The sequence below is a fragment of the Notechis scutatus genome, chromosome 14, assembly GCF_049901735.1.
Source record: "Notechis scutatus isolate UNSWTSFEM ecotype Mainland chromosome 14, rNotScu1.2, whole genome shotgun sequence".
NCBI lineage: Eukaryota > Metazoa > Chordata > Lepidosauria > Squamata > Elapidae > Notechis > Notechis scutatus.
In genome coordinates this window covers 9,432,225-9,452,854 of record NC_142022.1, presented here as the reverse complement: position 1 = coordinate 9,452,854, position 20,630 = coordinate 9,432,225, and the positions used below count along the sequence as shown (strand labels likewise).

Here is a 20,630-nt window from a genome sequence, read left to right as displayed (position 1 = left end):
GGAGACAAGAATAAAATGCCATTTATTTGAAGCGAAGAAGACACAGCGAGAGAAGAAATCGGGGCTGGGGAAGAGCCCCCACCTTCCCCCTCCAAAAAATGGAAGCCCCCTTTCCCCACTCCAAGTTTTCCTTGGGAGAAGCACCACTTGGAGATCATGGCAGTTCATGGGTGGGGGTGGGGGGAAAAAAGACCTTCGTTGCTTGATCTGGTTTCTTGCATTTGGCCGCCTGCCCTTCGCCGCTGCTGCCCCAACAGCCAGTTTGGGGAGTGGGGGGACACACAGCGAGGGTGTGATGCCCCTTTTCTGGGGGGGCATAGAGACCCCCCACCCCCCCGAGGACCCACCGCCATCCCTCCGCAGCCTTGTCTGCCCCGTGTCCGCCTGGCCGGATCTGATTCGATCTGGGTTTTTTGGGGGGGGCTGGGGAGGGCTGGACAGTCCCTTGCCCCGAAGGGCTGCTTTCGAGGGGGGAGAGATGGCGCAGGGGTGGCCCCCACCGCTGGGACCCCACGGCACTCCCCCGTTCAGTCGCTGTCTGAGCCGACAGCCGCGGATCCTTTCCGTTTCCTCTTGGTGGGTTTCGGTTTGGCGTCTTCCTCTTCCTGGTGGGGAGGGCAGAGAAGAAAGGGGAGGGGGAGATGAGACTGGATGGAAAGGGGGGTTTCCTCTGTAGGGGTGTCCCTTTGCAGCCCCCTCCCCAAAATCTCAGCTTCACAACGAGAGCGAGATCGACGGGGCAGGGAACCATCTCACCTCCAGCTGCCTGTCTCTATCGGTTCTCTTCTTTCCTCCCTCCCTTCCCTCCTTCCCTCCAGCTCTTCTCTATTCCTTCCTTCCTTCTTTTCCTTCCCCTCCATTACTTCCCTGGCCTCCTTCAGGTTCATTATCAACCCTGCTTTCTCTTTCCTCCCTTTTCCTTCTTTCTCTCCTCTTCCTTCATTCTTTCTCTTCTCCCTTCTTTCTCTTCTTTTCTCTTCTTTCTTTTCTCCCTTCTCTTCTCTTCTTCCTTCCTTCTCTTTCGTTCCTTCTCTTCTCTTCTTTCTCTTCCTTTTCTTCTCTTCTTTCCTCTTCCTTCTCTTCTCCCTTCCTTCTTTCTTGTCTCCCTTCTTTCTCTTCTTCCTTCTCTTCTCCCTTCCTTCTCTTTCCTTCCTTCTCCCTTCCTTCTTTCTCTTCTCTTCCTTCTCTTCTCCCTTCCTTCTTTCTCTTCTTTTTCTTCTCCCTTCTTTCTTGTCTCCCATCTTTCTCTTCTTCCTTCTCTTCTCCCTTCCTTCTCTTTCTTCCTTCTCCCTTCTTCTTTCTCTCCTCTTCCTTCTCTTCTCTTCCCTTCCTTCTTTCTCTTCTTTTTCTTCTCCCTTCTTTCTTGTCTCCCATCTTTCTCTTCTTCCTTCTCTTCTCCCTTCCTTCTCTTTCCTTCCTTCTCCCTTCCTTCTTTCTCTCCTCTTCCTTCTCTTCTCCCTTCCTTCCTTCTCTTCTCCCTTCTTTCTCTTCTTTTTCTTCTCCCTTCTTTCTTTTCTCCTTTCTCTCCTTCCTTCTCTTCTCCCTTCCTTCTCTTCCTTCTCCCTTCTTTCTCTTCTTCCTTTTCCTCCTCCCTCCCTCCCTTCCTTCTCCCTCCCTCCCTTCTCTATTCCTCCCTCCCTCCTTGCAGTACTATCTTCCTCTCTCTCTCTCTCTCTTTGAAACCACCCACCCCCCTCACAATCTCCCTGCACCCCCCAAAGGGAGCCCCCCTTTCTCTCTTCCGGGGTCTCCCCTTGGATTCCCAACCCCTTCCCCTTTCTTTACCTCCCCCCATCACCCCCAAGCCCCGGGGCCAGGGGCTCTCTCTTCTTCCCCATATCCCAGCCCCTCCTCCTCCCTGCCCTCCCCGCTCACCGAGGCGCTGCTGGAGGCCGACTCCTCCTCGTTGTTGGGGGGCTGCTGGGCCGCGTTCTTCCGGCTTCGGGGGCTGGAGAGGGCCGCCTTCCTCCGGCTCTTGGGCAGCTTGCTGGACGAGTCTTCGTACTCCTCGGCCAGGAGAAGAGGTCGCTGAACCTTTGGGGGGGTGGAGGAGCAGAGAAAAGGAGTTTGGGGGGTCTTCCCCAACACTTCCCCTCCCCCCCCCAAAAAAACGGGGGTCTTACTCACTTCATCTTGTGAGCTTCGTCACAGCTGCACTGGACGTGCTGCAGAGACTGAAGGATTGGCGGCTGGCTGAAAACTGGAAGGAAAATTGGGGGGGGGGGTGTCGTGAGAAAGGGGGGGGGGCTTAGAATGTGGCCCTTAGGGGACAAGCACTCCACCACTGGAGGTTTGGACAGCCCTTTGTCTGAAAGGATAGAGGTTGGACTAGAAGACCTTCAAGACCCCTTCCAACTCCGTTTTGTTATTTTATTATTATTCTGTTATTCTGCTATTCCTTTTCCTTCCTTCCTTTCCTTCTTTCCCGATTCTCCTCCTCCTCTATTCCCTTCCTTCCTCCTTCCTCCTTTTCTTTCCTTCCTTCAACTGCCTCCCTCCTTCCCTCCATCTCCTTTTCCTTCCTTCCTTCATTTCCTTCCCCTTCCTTCCCCTCCATCCTTCCTTTTCTTTCCTTCCTTCCTTCAATTCCCTCCTTCCTTCCCCTCCATCCCTCCTTTTCTTTCCTTCCTTCCTTCAATTGCCTCCCTTCCTTCCCCTCCACCCCTCCTTTCCTTCCTTCCTTCCTTCCTTCCTTCCTTCCTTCCTTCCTTCCTTCCCTTCCTTCCTTCCTCCTCCCTCCTTCCTTTCCTTCCTTCCTTCCCCCTTCTTCCCCTCGATTCCTTTCCCTTCCTTCCTTTCCTTCTTCCTTCCTCCTTCCTTCCTTCCTTCCTTCCTTCCTTCCTTCCTTCCTTCCCTTCCTTCCTTCCTTCCGATTCCTTCCTTCCTTCCTTCCTTCCTTCCTTCCTTCCTTCCTTCCTTCCTTCCTTCCTTCTCCATCCCTGGAGGTTTTTAAGACCAGGCTGGACATCCTGGGTATAGCAGGGGGGGTTGGACTAGAAGACCTCCGAGCTCCCTTCCAGCTCTATATCGGAGTCCTGACCGGAGGTAACAGATCATCAGAAGCGGGAAGGGACCTCGCAGGTCATCTAGTCCAACCCCCCAAACCCGCCCCCCCCAGGTTGTGGGGTGTCCCTGCCATTAACCCTTCTTTTCCGGGAGGCGGGGGAGGAAGGAAAGGGTGAGACTGCAAAGCCCCTCCTCTCTGGAACAGCACCTGCCCCCGCCCCCACAACCCCGAGGTCCGTACACACCCTCCCCCGCCTCCCCTCCCCTCCCTTCCACCTACAGCTCTGCTTGGTGTTGCTCAGATTCAGGCGAAGGTTATCCAGATGTTCCAGGATCTGCTCCAGGGTCAGCTGGGCCAGTTTGCTGCTGGAGCTGCGGAGGCTGAAGGCAGGAAAAAATAAAAGGGGGGGGCGGTTAGGGGACCAGGAAGCCTCCCTCCCCCCCTTTCCACCCCCACCCCCTCTTTTCAAACTGACCCCTGCCAGGGGCAAAAGGTTCGCATTTCCCCCCACCGTTTACCTCCCCGCTTTGATTCTTTCTTTAATTCTAGAGAGATTTTTAGGAAAGGAAGCGGGGAGGGAAACGGAGAGGAATAAAAAGCGGGAGAAGTTCTTGGAAGGAAAGAAAAGGGAGGGAAGGAAATAGGGAGAGTGGAAAAGGGGCAAGAGAAAGGTCAGGTATAGTTAGAGGATGAGACGGAGAGAGAGGATAGATGTAGACGGACGACAGATGAAAGAGAAAGGAAGGAGGGAAGGAAGGGAGAAAAAGAGAGAGAGAAAAAGGAAGGAAGGGAGAGAAAGAAAAAGAAAGAAAGAGAAAGAAAGAAAGAAAGAAAGAAAGAAAGAAAGAAAGAAAGAAAGAAAGAAAGAAAGAAAGAAAGAAAGAAAGAAAGAAAGAAAGAAAGAAAGAAAGAAAGAAAGAAAGAAAGAAAGAAAGAAAGAAAGAAAGAAGGTAAATAGGAAGGAAGGAAGGAAGAAAGAAAGAGAAAAAAGAAAGAGAAAGAAAGAAAGAAAGAAAGAAAGAAAGAAAGAAAGAAAGAAAGAAAGAAAGAAAGAAAGAAAGAAAAAAAGAAAGGGAGAGAAGGTAAATAGGAAGGAAGGAAGGAAGGAAGGAAAGAAAGAAAAGAAAAGAAAGAAAGAAGAAAGAAAGAAAGAAAGAAAGAAAGAAAGAAAGAAAGAAAGAAAGAAAGAAAGAAAGAAAGAAAGTAGGTAGGTAGGTAGGAAGGAAGGAAGGAAGGAAGGAGAGGAGGAAAAGGGAGGAAGTTATAAAATCACTTTTAGTAATACGTAAGTGACAATACTAGAAAGAAAAAGGGAAGGAAAAAAAAAGGCAAATTTTTCCCCTACCGGAAAATAAATATTTACCACTAGATGTCCCTGGTGCTCTTTAAAAATTTAAAATCTTTAAAAATTAAAAGCCAGATTCTAAGTTTAAATTTGATAGATGGATGAATGGTTAGATAGATAGATAGATATGGATGGATAGATAGATGGATGATACAGTAGATAGAGATACATTAAAACAAACTTATATAAAGTAGAAGTTTAAAATGGTATTGATAGATCGATTATCAAGGGACACGAATAAGGGTAGGGGAGCCGGCTATTTCCCGCCTCACCTCTGGCGCTTCCGCGGGAGGCTGTTGTTCTTGATCAGGAGGGACTTGATGTGCTCAATCAGGTGGTTCTCGTGCTTGATGCACCAGTGCCGGAGGATGCTGGTGGTGAACTGGTCGTCCGGGTGACACGGCCGGCTCAGCACCATTTTCACCATCTCTTCCGTGGGCCTGCGGGGAAACCCCAGCCTTCACGCGGGTTTCCAGGGACACCCCCCCACCGCCCAACGAGGCAAGCAAAGGGGGATGGATTTTGGGGGGGTGGGGGAAATCAAAATAATAATAATAATAAAATAAATAATAAATAAATAATAATAAATCAATAATAAAATAATAAATATTAAACAATAATAAATCAATAATAAAATAATAAATATTAAACAATAATAAATCAATAATAAAATAATAAATATTAAACAATAATAAATCAATAATAAAAAATAATAAATATTAAACAATAATAAATCAATAAATAAATACTTAATAAAATAATAATAAATAATAATAAATAAATAAATGATAATAAAAGTAATAAATATTAAACAATAATAAATAAATATTAAATAATAAATATTAAAATAATAAATAAAAAAAATAAAAATAATAAATACTTAATAATAAAATAAATAATAAATAAATAATAAATAATACTTAATAATAAAATAATAAATAAATAATAATAAACACTTAATAATGATAATAATATCATCATCTCTTTTAATAGTTTTTCCACCTTTTTCAGTGACGCTGTAACTTCAGTCACTAAACGAACCATTTTGTAAGTCGAGCAGTACTTATTATACAAGAAAAAGTCTCTATTCCGTTAGGGGGGGGAAATGGATTATTTCCCACTTGTTTCTCTCCGGCTACAAGGAAGAACGAAGGCAAAAAGAATCTGAAATACGTACTTTTCCCTCCTCAGTTGCAGGAGCAAGCAGGAAAGAGCCTCGGGGTGTTCTACAAGGGGGGGCGAAAAAAGCAATTATTTTTTAATTTAGGAAAAAAAGCTCATTTTTTTTCCTAATTTTTGAATCCAAGCACAGGCCAAAGTCAAAATATGTGAAAATATTTTATTATTTTTTTCTGGCTGAAAGGGAAATGAATTAAAAATATAAAACCTGCATACAGAAAAACAACGGGAAAGAGTTAAATTAATCAATTTAATTAAATTAATTAATTTAATTTAATCATTTGAGAATTAAATCATTCGAGACTTTCAAGAAGAGACTAGACTGCCCTTGGTCACAAATGGTGCAGGCTCCCTTGTTTGGGCGGGGGGTTAGACTAGATGACCTACAAGGTCCCTTCCAACTCTTGATTACCCTTTATCTTAAATCCTTGAGAGATTCATTGATCTACACGCATCTAGGAGGTCCTCGCCTTACGACCGCAACCGAGCTTGGGATGACGGTCGCAAGTCGAGAAGGGCATCCGATGACTGGATTTGGCCACGTTTTATTTTTTGCAAACGCCGCCGTCATTAAGTAAATCCAATTTTCCCCCAATGGGTATGATGATGATTATTATTTGGGGGAGGGGGGGTTTGCAGAAATTGGAAGCCAACATTAGAAACTATCAAAAAAGATGGCAAATTTACATTTATTTATACACAGTTACTCATTCGTCCGCTTTCTTCACCGTGATTCTCCCTCAAATTACGGTCAGGGGAACACTTGCAAACAGCCCTAAAATTGTATGTGTGTGGATGTCTGTGGGGGGGAGACACCCCAAAAATGGATCCCAAGTGTCAACTCATAATATCTCTAGGGTCTTTTTAGAGGTGCCAACAGAAAGGGAAGAGGGGGGAAAGAGCAGTGCGGCAGCTTGGAAATCGAAAGCGCATTCCATCAATGTTTTCCAAAGATAGCAACTAGGCGACTGAAGTTTCTGCCGTGCAAAATTCCAATTGGAGAACATGATGGAGGATGGATGACTCTGGGCTAGGGATGTGTCCCATTGGAGAATATGAATTACGATACACCCAGGGGGAAGTTTTGGAAGTTTTGGCTCAAGACTCGTGATTTCATTGGGGTAACGGCCAGAATCCGGACACCAAGGGGTTCTAGAGAGAGGCCCGTCGCAACTTTGAACGGACGTTAAGTGACTCCATCGTTAAGTTCGAGACCCGCCCTGCATTTCTCTACGGGGGGGGGGAGAGAGTTTTTTTTGGGGGGGGAAACAAAGCCACAACTTCGTGTATTCAGGATGGCGTTGCTTCCCCCCCCCCCACACACACCCCTTTGCTGGGGCTGGAGATTGGCGGCCAACCTAAGGGACTTCTCACCTTTGTACTTGAGGTGCTGAAGGATGGGGATGATGGTTTCCAGGGGAATGTTGTGCGCCAGGAAAAGCTGCCAGGTGCAATATTGCTCAAACGTCTCCCACTCCAAGCTCTGAACTGGAGAGAAAAGAAGAAAATACCCCCCCAAAAAAAAACAGAAAGGAAAAGAGTCGATAAAGACACAATTCAACACAAAAATACCACAATCCTCCCCCCCGCAGGCTGACCCAGCCTCTCTAGGCTTCCTGGGCCAAGGAGGGACCACAGAGGATTCTGGGAGTTGGAGTCCACAAGTTGTTGTGGTCCGCTGGTGGCCTGCGAAGACGGCAGCAGAGTCGGACAGTGGGGAGGATCGTGGGCCAGTCCGGGAGTCTGGGGAGGGTCCTGCGGGGGCCAGGGCCACCTGGGAGTTATGTGCCGACTCCGGAGCCTCCAAAATCTGACAGCAGCGAGGCAGAGGAATAGCGGGAGCCTGTTCCCAGGGCGCGCATGCACAGAGCTGCCAGAAGGCAAGAACGGTTAAGACAAAAGGGGCAACTCCGAAGTAAGACTTGGAGGGGATTGGCCCTCGATGAGACATAAAGGAGGAGCAAAGGGACAGGAGCCTTGGCAGGAAGCAACTTTGTCCGTACTGGTCGGCTTGAAACCTGAACCTCCACGTTGAATTTGTGCTCCATTTTGGCCTCGTATAACTAACTAGTTGGCAATTTGGGCAGCATTTCAAGAAAGATCAAGGTGGGTGCTGATCAGACTTATCCCGAAGGACTTTGGCAGACTCCTTCCATGGCAGACTCCTTACAAACTGTTTCAGACTCATTACGGGCTAAATGAATGAGTAAAATTCACGGCTGTGTAAATCAAGAACAAAGGGGTTTTGGGGGGACTAACACGTGTTTGTGAGCGTCTCCGTAAGCCTCGGTCAAGAACACAAAACGGGCAGCATCGTTCTCAGCCCTTCGCCGAGATTGCTCCCGACGGCCACTTGGAAGGCTGGAGTGGGGGGGAGAGAAAGCCAATGCCATTCCGGGCGGCCGCCATTCACTCACTCAGAATATTAAGGACCGAATCTTTCCGGAACATCACCAAATTCCCCATCATGACGTGACAAACCAGCTCCTGGAGCTGTAAGAAGGAGAAACAGGAGGAAAAAAAAGGGGGGGGGGGAGGGAAATTGCACCAGGGTTAGTGACAAGGAAGCCAAGCCAGGATGGGTTTTGTAGTTCTTTTTTTTTTTTAAATCAACAGCCTGGTCTTCCTCCATTCGGCTCCATCCTCCCTGCCCAGTTTGAGTCTCTCTCTCTCTCTCTCTCTCTCTTTTCTTCTCTTCTTCTCTCTCTCTCTTCTCTCTCTCTCTCTCTCTCTCTCTCTCTCTCTCTCTCTCTCTTCTTTCTCTCTCTCTCTCTCTCTCTTTCTCTCTTCTCTCTCTCTCTCTCTTTTTCTCTCTCTCTTTCTCTTCTTCCGGTTCTGCGTCTTACCTGTGCAGAGTCGATGACGGCGACAATCATGTTTAACAGCTCCCCACTTCGGAGGGTCTCGTCGGGGAACTGGGAGAAAAAGGAGAACGAGAATGAAGACCCCAAGGCTGGGAAGTGGGGGGGCTTGTAAGGGAGGGGGGAGATTGAAGCAGCTGAGAAGCAACCAGTCGGAAATAAACCTTCCATTGTAGTAAATTCTGTATTTTGGGGGAGCAGGAAGGGAGTGGGGGGAGCAGTGTGCTTCTTCTGTAATTTTGGAGGTAAAAGGAGGTTTATATTTTAAGAGGAGGAGGAAGGAGGAGATGAAGGAAGAAGAGGAGGAAGCAAAAGGGGAGGGAGGGAGGGAGGGAGGGAGGGAGGAGGAGGAGGGAGGGAGGAAGGAAGGAAGGAAGGAGCAGGAGGACGACAAGGACTAGGAGAAGGAGAAAGGAGGAGGAAGAGGAAGAAGGAGGAGGAGAAAGAAAGGGAGAAGAAGAAGAAATAGAAGAGGAGAAGGAAAGAGGAGGCGAAGAAAAGAAGAAAAAGGAAGGAGGGGAGATGATGGTTATGGAGGAAGGGAAAGAGTGGAAGGAGGATGAGAAAGAGTAGAGGAGGAGGAGGAGAAAAATGAGGAAGTATGATGGAGGAGGAGGAGTAAGGGGGAGAAGAGGGAGGAGGAGAAAGAGAAGGAAAAAGAGAAAAGGAGAAGAAATAGAAGAAGAAATAAAAATAGAAGAAAAAATAGAAGAAATGAAGAAGAAATAGGAGGAGGAGGAGAAATAGAAGGATGAGGAGGAGAAAAGAGGAAGGAGACATAGGAGAAGGAGGAGAAGAAATAGAAATAGAAGAAATAGAAATAGGAGGAGGAGGAGGAGGAGGAGAAATAGAAGGAAGAAAAGAAAAGGAGGAATAGAAGAAGAAAAAGAAATAGAAGAAATAGAAATAGGAGGAGGAGAAAGAGAAGAAGGAGAAAGAGAAAAGGAGGAATAGAGGAAGAAAAAAGAAGAAATGAAGAAGAGGAGAAATAGAAAAAGGAAGAGAAGAAATAGAAGAAGAAATAGAAATAGAAATAGGAGGAGGAGGAGGAGAAATAGAAGAAGGAGAAAGAGAAAAGGAGGAATAGAGGAAGAAAAAAGAAGAAATGAAGAAGAGGAGAAATAGAAAAAGGAAGAGAAGAAATAGAAGAAATAGAAATAGAAATAGGAGGAGGAGGAGGACAAATAGAAGAAGGAGAAAGAGAAAAGGAGAAATAGAAGAAGAAATAGAAATAGGAGGAGAAACACAAACTAAAGAAGACCCCTCCAAGCACCTTCCCCTCCCTCCCTCCCTCCCTCCGCGGGGCTCCCTCTTGCCCTCCGTGGAGTCCGTGTGGGCGGGGGGGTGAGGGTGGGGGGTCCTTACCTCCGTGTAGATGGAAGGCGTGAGGTAGCAGAGGAGCCGGATGTCGTCCTCCTGGCAGGCCTTCATGTCCATCATCAGGCAGGTGTGCAGGTCGCCCAGCTGGGTGGCCTGAGCGAAGGACTCGTAAAGGTTCATCTTCCCGGCCGCCGCTTTGCTAGAGGGGGGGAAGGTTCAACCACGGGAGGTTCGAGGAGGGCTCTCTCTCTCTCTCTCTGTCTCTCGGGCCCTCGCTCTCCCTCGCTTCGGAGGGCAAGGACCGTTTCCCCCCACCCCCCCCAGCCACACCCAACCCTCCTTCCGCCCCGTAGGCCTAACCCTCACCTGGCCTTTAAGTAGTAGAGCAGGTGGTACCCGATCTTGGGCTGCTTCTGATACAGCTCCGAGAGGAGGTCCAGCAGGACCGAGAAGCTGCTGTTGTCTTCCTGCATCTGGCAGAGGTTCCTGAAAACGGGGGCGGCGGCGGAGGGGAGAGTTAAGCAGCAGGTGAGGGTTCACACATGCGTGGAAAACCCCGGGTCACACACACGGAGGTTCTCCCGCAAGGTTCAGGCACCAAAGGGAGGAACAGAGGGGGAGGTTCAGAACGGGGAGGGACACTTTGAGGTAGTCGTTTAAGGCGCTGGCTTGGAAACCAGGAGACTGGGAGGTCTAGTTCTGACTCAGTCACGAATGTTGGTCGGGGGACTCTGGGTCAATCGCGAGGAGACCGGGAGTTCTAGTCCCGCCTTAGCCAGGAAAGCCAACCGGGTGACTCCAAACCAATCGCTAGTAGACTGGGAGTTCTAGTTCCACCTTAAGTCAAGTCACAAAGGTCGGTTGGGTGACTCTGGGCCAATCGCAAGGAGACGGGGAGTTCCAGTCCTGCGTTAGGCATGCAGCCCAGCTGGGTAACTTTTGGGCCAATTACCAGGAGATTGGGAGTTCTAGTCCCATCTTAGCCATGAAAGTTGGCTGGGTGACTCTGAACCAATCATTAGGAGACTGGGAGTTCTAGTTCCGCCTTAAGTCAAGTCACGAAGGTCGGTTGGGTGACTCTGGGCCAATCACAAGGAGACTGGGAGTTCTAGTCCTGCGTTAGGCATGACGCCCAGCTGGGTGACTTTGGGGCAGTCCTTCTCCTCAGCCTAGCCCACCTCACAGGGTTGTTGTTGTGGGGAAAATAGGAGGCGGAAGGTGTGTTTGGATCTGTTCACCGCCTCAAGTTACTCATAAAGTACAGGATAAAAAATCTAATGAAGGAATGAACAGGAAACCTACCTAAATATTAAGTAAAGCGGCTTTCCTACAGATTCTTCCAGAGACCTATGCGAAAATGTAAAAAAGAGAGACACGCTAAATTTACACATGCCACAGAACTATCTTTCAATCTGTGTGGGTTTTTTTGGACTAAACAAGCCAGTTTCCTCCTGGCCTATTCTCACAAAAATCAAGAGCAGCAAGACAGAGAATCGACTATCCCGTATGAGCAAATAGACCAAAGATTAACTATCCTGTATGAGCAAATAGACCAAGGATTAACTATCCCGTATGAGCAAATAGACCGAAGATTGACTATCCCATACGAGCAAATAGACCGAAGATTAACTATCCCGTATGAGCAGATAGACCAAGGATTAACTATCTCGTATGAGCAGATAGACCAAGGATTAACTATCCCGTATGAGCAGATAGACCAAGGATTAACTATCTCGTATGAGCAAATAGACCGAGGATTAACTATCCCATACGAGCAAATAGACTGAAGATTGACTATCCCATACAAGCAAATAGACCGAAGATTAACTATCCCGTATGAGCAAATAGACCAAAGATTAACTATCCCGTATGAGCAGATAGACCGAAGATTGACTATCCCGTATGAGAAAATAGACCGAGGATTAACTATCCCGTACGAGCAAATAGACCGAGGATTGACTATCCCGTACGAGCAGATAGACCGAAGATTGACTATCCCGTATGAGAAAATAGACCGAGGATTAACTATCCCGTACGAGCAAATAGACCGAGGATTTACTATCCCGTACGAGCAGATAGACGGAGGATCAACTATCCCGTTCCCGCGTGCTTACTCTTCCGTGATTTCTTCGGGCAAAACCTCCCCACGGAAATGAGCTTTGAACAGCTCCTGTAAGCAGGACGCCAGGACTGAGAGCTGCTCCTGATCAAAATCCTCCTGGAAAAGAGAGTGCGACACCAACAGTGAGCGTGCAAGGAGATTCAAGAACCCAGGACGGGAGGGAAGGACAGTGCAGCGTGATTGGGCAACACACCACAAAAGGAGCATCCTAAGCCACAAGGGCAGGGAGGTTTACTTCAAGGGCAAGCTTGCGCTGCGTTTCTCAAAGGATGGGGGCCTCCGGCCTCAAATTCACACACACACACACACACACCCAAAAAATCCGTGCAAAATCCAGAAACCAGCTGTTTACCTCCAAGACTTGATCCACAATTTCCTGCATGGCTTCACACTGCGCTTCGGTATCGCTGCAGCCCAACAGGAAGGGTGAAAAAAAAGAAGGAAATTCGAGTTAAAAAGAGGAGAACATATATTATGTAGCTGTGTGTGTGTGTGTGTATAAGAGAGAGACTTATATATAAGATGGGGGGGGAAAGCAGTTATTATAAGTCTCTTAACTAGGGAAAATTACAACCCAGCAGCTCTGCGATCCAAAGACCAGCCATGGCAGGAATCCTGGTTTCTGAGCAGGAATCCTGGTTTCAGAGCAGGAATCCTGGTTTCACAGCAGGAATCCTGGTTTCAGAGCAGGAATCCTGATATTTCCACAGCAGGAATCCTGGTTTCACGGCAGGAATCCTGGTTTCACGGTAGGAATTCTGGTTTCATGGCAGGAATCCTGGTTTCACGGCAGGAATCCTGGTTTCAGAGCAGGAATCCTGGTTTCACGGCAGGAATCCTGGTTTCACGGCAGGAATCCTGGTTTCACGGTAGGAATCCTGGTTTCACAGCAGGAATTGGTTTCACAGCAGGAATCCTGCTTTCACAGTAGGAATCCTGGTTTCACAGCAGGAATCCTGGTTTCACAGCAGGAATCCTGATATTTCCACAGCAGGAATCCTGGTTTCAGATCAGGAATCCTGGTTTCAGAGCAGGAATCCTGGTTTCACGGTAGGAATCCTGGTTTCACAGCAGGAACCTGATATTTCCACAGCAGGAATCCTGACGGCAGGAATTGGTTTCACAGCAGGAATCCTGATATTTCCACAGCAGGAATCCTGGTTTCACAGCAGGAATCCTGGTTTCACAGCAGGAATCCTGGTTTCACGGTAGGAATCCTGGTTTCACAGCAGGAATCCTGATATTTCCACATCAGGAATCCTGATATTTCCACAGCAGGAATCCTGGTTTAATCAAGCTTTCCCTGTCTCCCACCTCTTGCCCAAACACTCATCCTGCAGAACCTTTGCAAAAAACAAGTTTATTAAACTCTCTTAGTCATGACAGGCTGAATTAATGAATGGAGGCCCTGGGTCAAAAGGCCTCCCCCCCACCCCTCCAAAACAGGGGGGGGGGGAAGTTGCAACACTCCAGTTGTGCATGGCTGGATTCCAGAGAGAGAGAGAGAGAGAGAGAAAGTGAGGTTTGCAAAGAATTGTGTGAGACCAGAGGCCAGCCTGTGTGTGTGTGTGTGTTTGTGTGTGTGTGTGTGTGGTGGGGGAACCACAGACCTCCTTGCAACGCCCCCATTACAGCCCTTTCCAAGGTGGAGGCGAAATCCACAGGGACCCACAAAAGGGTGTGTGTGTGTGTAAAAGGAATGATCAGCCTGGGCTCGTTGCTTGGCTGGGTTGTCAATTCAGCGGTGAAAAAGACAACGCAAGCTGTGTGTGTGTTTTTTTCCCCCCTTCCCTTTTGCAAAATGTTTTGCAACGCACCCCCCAACACCAACCGCAGAGCATCTCCCGGGGGGGGGGGCCTCCGCCTGTTGCAAGCCTAAAGGTTGGTTCAAGAAAAGCATCCGGAGAAGAACTCGAGAGTGGGAAGGGACCTTTGGAGGTCCTCTAGTCCAACCCCCCTCCTGCTCAAACACAAGCCCCTGTACTGCTTCAGACAAATGGGGGGGTGGGGGGAGGATACCCACCTCCCCTTCTGCAAGAGGAGGATTTTATCTTTGAGGGACTCGTCCAGCTGCTCCAGGAAGGGGGTGATGTCCACCACGGCTTCTTTGATGGGGTGGAAGCGGAATTCCCTCTTCTTCCCTGCGAGGAGAGAGAGAGGGAGGGAGAGGGAGGGGAAATGGTCGGTGCTCAACACTCGTGTAAACCTGCATTGGCTGATAAAACCACGATTTGCAAAAGATCCATCCTTCTTTCTTTCTTTCTTTCTTTCTTTCTTCTTTCTTTCTTTCTTTCTTTCTTTCTTTCTTTCTTTCTTTCTTTCTTCCTTCCTTCCTTCCTTCCTTCCTTCCTTCCTTCCTTCCTTTCCTTCCTTCCTTTCTTTCTTCCTTCTTCCTTCCTTCTATCATCCATCTGTATCTATCATCTATCTATCCATCTATATTTCTATCCATCTATCCACCCATTATCTATCTTCCATCTATTCGTCTATATTTCTATCCCTCTATCTCTATGTATCTATCCATCCATCCATTAACTATCTATCTATATTTCTATCTATCCATTCATTTCTCTCAATCTATGTATCTATCCATCCATCATTTATCTATCTACCTACCTACCTATCTATCCATATCTATCTATCCATCTATCATCTATTCATCAATTTCTATTATTTATTTATCTATCTACCTACCTACCTATCTATCCATATCTATTCTATCTATCCATTATCTATCCATCTATTTCTATTATTTATTTATCTATCTATCTACCTATCTATCTATATCTATCTCTCTATCTATCATCTATCCATCTATATTTCAATCCATCTATCCATCCACCTCTCAATCTATGTATCTATCCATCCATCCATCATCTAACTATCCATCTATATTTCAATCCATCTATCCATCCACCTCTCTCAATCTATCCATCCATCCATCCATCCATCCATCATCTATCTATCCATCCATCCATCCATCATCTAACTATCCATCTATATTTCAATCCATCTATCCATCCACCTCTCAATCTATGTATCTATCCATCCATCCATCATCTATCTATCCATCCATCCATCCATCATCTAACTATCCATCTATATTTCAATCCATCTATCCATCCACCTCTCTCAATCTGTGTATCTATCCATCTATCTATCCACCCATCTATGTTGTCTATCTTATCTCTCTCTCTCTCTTCTCTCTACCCTTTCTCTCTATCGTATATCTATCGGCCTTATCTCTATCTATCTAATATTTCTCTATCATCTTCCCCCTCTCTGTTTCATGGTCCGTTGGGCCGCTGGGGAAAACCAGGCCGCCCCTATCTACCCCACCTTTGCTGTTGACGTCTTCCTCGTCGTCGCTAAAGGTGGCTTCAGCGTGGTCGTAGCAGCCGTCGTCTCGGTCGGACATGTGGTTGTCCATCTCGGCAGCCGTCGGTTCCTCGACTTTGACTGGGGAGAGGGGGGGGGACACAAGGCAGAGGCAGATGGGCCGGAGGGAAGCAGTCAGTTCCAGCAGGAACTTCATTTCCCATGATCCCCTAGAGCCGGGAGGGTCAGCCCAATACTGACAGGCCGGTCTTGGAGACGAGACGCTAGGAGGGAGTAAAAACCAGCCACATTTCTCCAGCAGTGACCCACCCTACCCCACGCCAGCAGGAGCTACACGGGCACCATAAAGCCTTAGTAAGGCCACACCTGGAATACTGCATCCAATTTGGGCCACCTGATTACAATAAAAGAGGTTGGGACTTTGGAAAAAGTGCAGAGAAGAGTAACTAAAATGATTAAAAGGCCTGGAGACTAAAACACAGGACGAACGGCTCCAGGATCTGAGTCTGGCTAGTCTAAATAAAACGAGAATTAGGGGTGACAGGATAGCAGTGTTCCAATATTTGAGGGGCCGCCCTGAAGAAGATTTGGGGTCAGTTTATTCTCCAAAGCCCCACAAGGCGGGATGAGAAGCAGCCAATGGAAACTAACCAAGGAGAGAAGCAACCTGGGATGAAAGGGAAACTTCCTGACAACTGAGGACAATGAACCAGTGGAACTGCTTGCCACCGGAAGTGGTGAGGGCTCCATCACTGGAGGCTTTTAACAAGAGACTGGACAGCCGTTTGTTTGGAACAGACTTAGAATAACTTTACTGTCACTCTGAATGTACGCGAAGAAGAGACTGGGCAGCATTTATCCAGAATGGTATATATATATATATATAGGGCCTCCTGCTTCAGCGGGGGGGTTGGGCTAGAGGACCTCAAGGTCCCCTTCCAGCATTATTCTGGTTGGTTTATGCCTCTTTTAAATAAGGAGGATGAACGGCAGAGGCCTAGGCTGCCCCCCCCCCCACACCCCCAAAGATCTCCTAACAGGAAGTAATCTGGACGGCGATGGGCGACCGACCTTCGACCGGAGGAGAAGGAGAAGTGCAGAATTCTGGAAACTTCTCTCTAAGCATCGCCCGGAGTTCCCGGTCCAGCTTCGGATTATCGAAAAGAGGAGCCAGGTGTCTGTGGGGGGAGGAGGAAGGAGAGAGGAGGGGGGGAACGTTGACCCATAGATCTCAATAGTCGAAAAATATTTTTAAAAAAGCCTCCCCAACGTCCGTGTTTGTGGCAGGTCCTTCTTTCCTTTCTTTCCTTCCTTCCCTCCGATCCTTCTCTATTCCTTCCTTCCTTCCTTTCCTTCCTTCCCTCCGATCCTTCTCTATTCCTTCTTTCCTTTCTTTCCTTCCTTCCTCCGATCCTTCTCTATTCCTTCCTTCCTTTCTTTCCTTCCTTCCTCCGATCCTTCTCTATTCCTTCTTTCCTTTCTTTCCTTCTTCCCTCCAATCCTTCTCTATTCCTTCCTTCCTTTCTTTCCTTCCTTCCCCGATCCTTCTCTATTCCTTCCCCCGATCCTTCTCTATTCCTTCCTTCCTTCCTTTCCTTCCTTCCCTCCAATCCTTCTCTATTCCTTCCTTCCTTTCCTTCCTTCCCTCTGATCCTTCTCTATTCCTTCCTTCCTTTCCTTCCTTCTTTCCCTCCAATCCTTCTCTATTCCTTCTTTCCTTCCTTTCCTTCCTTCCCTCCGATCCTTCTCTATTCCTTCCTTCCTTTCCTTCCTTCCTCCAATCCTTCTCTATTCCTTCCTTCCTTTTCTTCCTTCCCTCCGATCCTTCTCTATTCCTTCCTCTGATCCTTCTCTATTCCTTCCTCTGATCCTTCTCTATTCCTTCCTTCCTTTCCTTCCTTCTTTCCTCCAATCCTTCTCTATTCCTTCCTTCCTTCCCTCCGATCCTTCTCCATTCCTTTCTCCTTCCCTCCAATCCTTCTCTATTCCTTCCTTCCTTTCCTTTCTTTCCTCCAATCCTTCTCTATTCCTTCCTTCCTTCCTTTCCTTCCTTCCCTCTGAGAGCCTCTGGAGTCCGGGAGGGTAAAAACGCTCTCCCCCCCCCGGCCGTGGTACAGAAGGCCGACTAGGCCACGCCCACCAAGCCACCTGGCAGAGAATCCCTTGCTGACATTTTTCGAAGCCCACCCCCTGAATGTCGCCCCCACCCCACCCACCCACACCCACTCCCACCCCAAGGGTCTTACGCCAAGACTCGCTTCTCCACGATGTGGGTGAGGGAGTTGAAGACGCCTTGACGGACGTGGGCCTCCAACGCGGGATAAAAGTTCGGAATGATCTGAATGAAGAATGCCAGGATTCCAGCAATCGCCCTAATTGAATCGTGATCCTCGAGCCAAACTTCAAAAAAAACTTCCAAGGATTTATTAAAGGCGACATACTGGAACTGCCCTGGATGAAGCCAACTCTGGCCTAAAGTAACTTACAGTCCCCTGTGAGTCTGGTTCCCCCTTCTCCCCTGGGCGTGTCATAAATCAGATTCTCCAATTGAGCCCATTCACAGGCTGGGTGTCATCAATCAGATTCTCCAATTAAATATATTCGCGGGCAAAAGCTCTGGCAGTTTAGTTACAATCTTTTAAAGAGAAGAGTTGGAATGTTACTTCCGCTTTTCTCTCCTTTTTATGGCAACTACTAAAACAAGCCTAGGAATGTTTTATGGGTTGACAAAGAATAAATGGGGGAAGGAGGGGGGGTTGTGAGTGAGGAGGGGGCACGGGCTGCCCAGCACAGAGCCACCTCGAGGGGGGGGGAAACGGTAAGGTCTTACCCGACACATGAAGTCCAGCAGGGTAGCTGTGATTGCCGGATGGGGTTTCATGGAATGATACATGACGAAGATGGCAGGCTCTGTAGCAAATTCAAAGACACACACACACACACACAAAACAAAATGGTGGGGAATTGAGCAAGAAACCATAACTTGGCAACACGGCCTGTTTGAATCCCCTTAGGACCACCCCACCGCGGCTAGTCCTCCAGTTACGACCTCCACGGAGGGCCTATCCCCAATTTCTGCGGCCAAGCGAGGCGTTGATTCAGGGGGGAGCCCTGTCCCATTTTGACGACACTTCCTGGCCGCGTCGTGGGCGGAGTCCGTCCTAGTGACAGTGAAATTAGGAACATGGCCGTTTCAGTGAATCGGGCTTCACCTCCAACTGGATCAGCTCGTCGGAAGGGCCGCCAGAAGGGACCCCCCCAGGCGACCATCGTAAACGTGAAGTCAGCTGCCGAGCGTCCGGATTTTGATCCGGTGACCCGCAACGGCCATTAAGTGTGAAAAAAAAATGGCCTTTTTTTTTTTTTATTTCTTCATTGCCGTCGTTAAGTTTGAATGGACATTTAACAAACGGTCGCTGAGTCGGTCGCTGAGTCGACAACTAGCTTGTAAACTATGCTGCGGCACCAGAGACCAGAACGTAAAGGCCAACATTCCAGGCATTTATTTGTCTAATGTCATGGACGAACCTCTAATTTAGGGGAAGGGAAGACACACACACAGTACTGGGGGGGGGGAGAAAAGTTAACCCGCGCTCCCTGCCGCCGTACCAATATTCATGATGCTGTCCTTATCGGGGTTGAAGAACAGCCAGTCGTAAAAGAGGGCGAGCTTGGCGTTGGAAGCAGCCACGTTAGACTGGAAGAGAAGAAAAGGAGGGAGGATTCGAAGCTGTTCCCCAATGCAGGGGGGGATTCCCTGTTGGTCCTCTGTGTGAGTTCTGGCTCCTTTCTGGTCCGTTTTTGACCTGGGTAAGCCCGTTCCTGCTCTCCTCCCTTTTGGGGTAGGGTCTGAATGTGCCCCGAATTGCCAGCCAGCCCCCTTTTCCCCCAGAACACAGACTCATACAGGACCTCCGGGGGGGGGGGGTGGATAAAAATTGGTGTGTTTTTTTTTTTTTAATCAAAAAAAATCGGGATTTTTAAAAATTTAAATTGGGTTTTTTATTTATTTAAATTGGATTATTTTTTTATTTTCATCCAATTGATTTTGATCCAATGCTTTATTAAAGAAAACAAATCTATCTGAAGATAGCTTTCTTTTTTCTTTTTTGGATTTTATTCATAAACATTTTTTGAGTACAGCGTTTTGTCCAGTTTTGACACACACAAAAAAGGAAACATAGCTAATACTGTAAATAATATTGTCCATTTACTAATAATAATACTAACAATATAACACCTAAATGAACAGCTCTAGTAATACTACAGTTCCCATACAATATAGTTCCCATTCTTTGTAATTAAACTCACTCATATTTTTAACATTTATAGCAATTGGTTATATCTCTTCCCTGTTTTTAATAAGAACGTTCATCGTTTTTCTTCCTCTTAACTTCTACCCCTTGTTTTAAGCCACTCATAAAATCTATTCCACATCAAATAGTATTGAGTCTTTCTTCTTTTTCTTTTCTTTTTAAAGTTAATCTGTCCATCTCAAGGCATTCTAGAATCTAATTACCTCCTCATCTGGTGGAATATTCTCATTTTTCCAAAATTTTGCGTAGCTAATCCTTGCTGCGGTCAGTATACGTAAAGATAAATAAGCAATTCCTTTTTCATAACCTTCTGGGATTATTATGCTCAACTGATATACTTCTGGTTTCCAATCTAAGAAGATTGGAAGATAAGTTTTCTATTTCAGATAACATCCAGTCTGCAATATTGGGACTGCCGGTGAGTCAACGGTGAGACGATGCCCTTAAAAAATTACGATTTAAATCGCGTTGATTTAAATCAAGGCTTTTTTTTTTTTTACTAGGGATTCCAATCGTGGTTTAAATCAACGCGATTTAAATCAAGTCCCACCCTGGAACCTCCACTTAAAAAGAGTCTCCAACTAACCAAGGAGAGGAGGAGCAACCTAGAACTAAGAGGAAGGATTTCCGGGTGGTGAGGACAATTAGCCAGCGGAACTGCCCGCCACTGGAAGTGAGGGGCGGTGGTGGGTGGGCTTACCGTGCAGGTGGTGAGCAGCCAGCCGATGATGGCCCACCGTGGGAGGATGTCGGAGCTAAGCACCTCGTTGGACGGGTGGACCACCCCGCAGATGTAACGGATGAGGTCGCAGCGCAAGGACTGGCTATCCGGGGTGGAGAGATACTGGCGCTGGAACCAGTCTTGATACCGCTTCTGTTGACCCAAACGCACCTGGGGGGGGTGGAAAGAAGGGAGGAGCTGCCTCGGATCGGAACCTGGCTTGATGGGAGACCCAGGTCCCTCTGGCGGGAAGATCAGTAGTCCTCCACTTATGACCAGATAGATAGATGATAAAGGGAGGATGGATGGATGGATAGCTAAAGAAAGAGATAGATAGATAGATAGATAGATAGATAGATAGATAGATAGATAGACAGACAGACAGACAGACAGACAGACAGATGACAGAGAGAGAGACAG

General features: G+C 47.4%; 1 protein-coding gene across 1 annotated transcript in view; it reads right to left on the bottom strand.

The window, feature by feature from the left end:
• Positions 1–441: 441 nt before the first annotated feature.
• Positions 442–20,630, bottom strand: part of INTS3 (integrator complex subunit 3) — a 31,006-nt gene continuing 10,817 nt past the window's right edge. The window contains 22 exon segments of the mRNA XM_087943153.1: positions 442–605; positions 1,876–2,018; positions 2,021–2,034; positions 2,128–2,200; positions 3,287–3,387; positions 4,625–4,792; positions 5,530–5,578; positions 6,906–7,019; positions 7,949–8,024; positions 8,378–8,446; positions 9,758–9,911; positions 10,079–10,198; positions 11,015–11,059; positions 11,827–11,930; positions 12,187–12,241; positions 13,858–13,975; positions 15,174–15,293; positions 16,245–16,351; positions 17,420–17,511; positions 18,004–18,083; positions 18,783–18,870; positions 20,190–20,381. Of these exon segments, the coding sequence (XP_087799279.1) occupies positions 528–605; positions 1,876–2,018; positions 2,021–2,034; positions 2,128–2,200; positions 3,287–3,387; positions 4,625–4,792; positions 5,530–5,578; positions 6,906–7,019; positions 7,949–8,024; positions 8,378–8,446; positions 9,758–9,911; positions 10,079–10,198; positions 11,015–11,059; positions 11,827–11,930; positions 12,187–12,241; positions 13,858–13,975; positions 15,174–15,293; positions 16,245–16,351; positions 17,420–17,511; positions 18,004–18,083; positions 18,783–18,870; positions 20,190–20,381 (2,160 nt within the window). The 3' untranslated portion in view covers positions 442–527.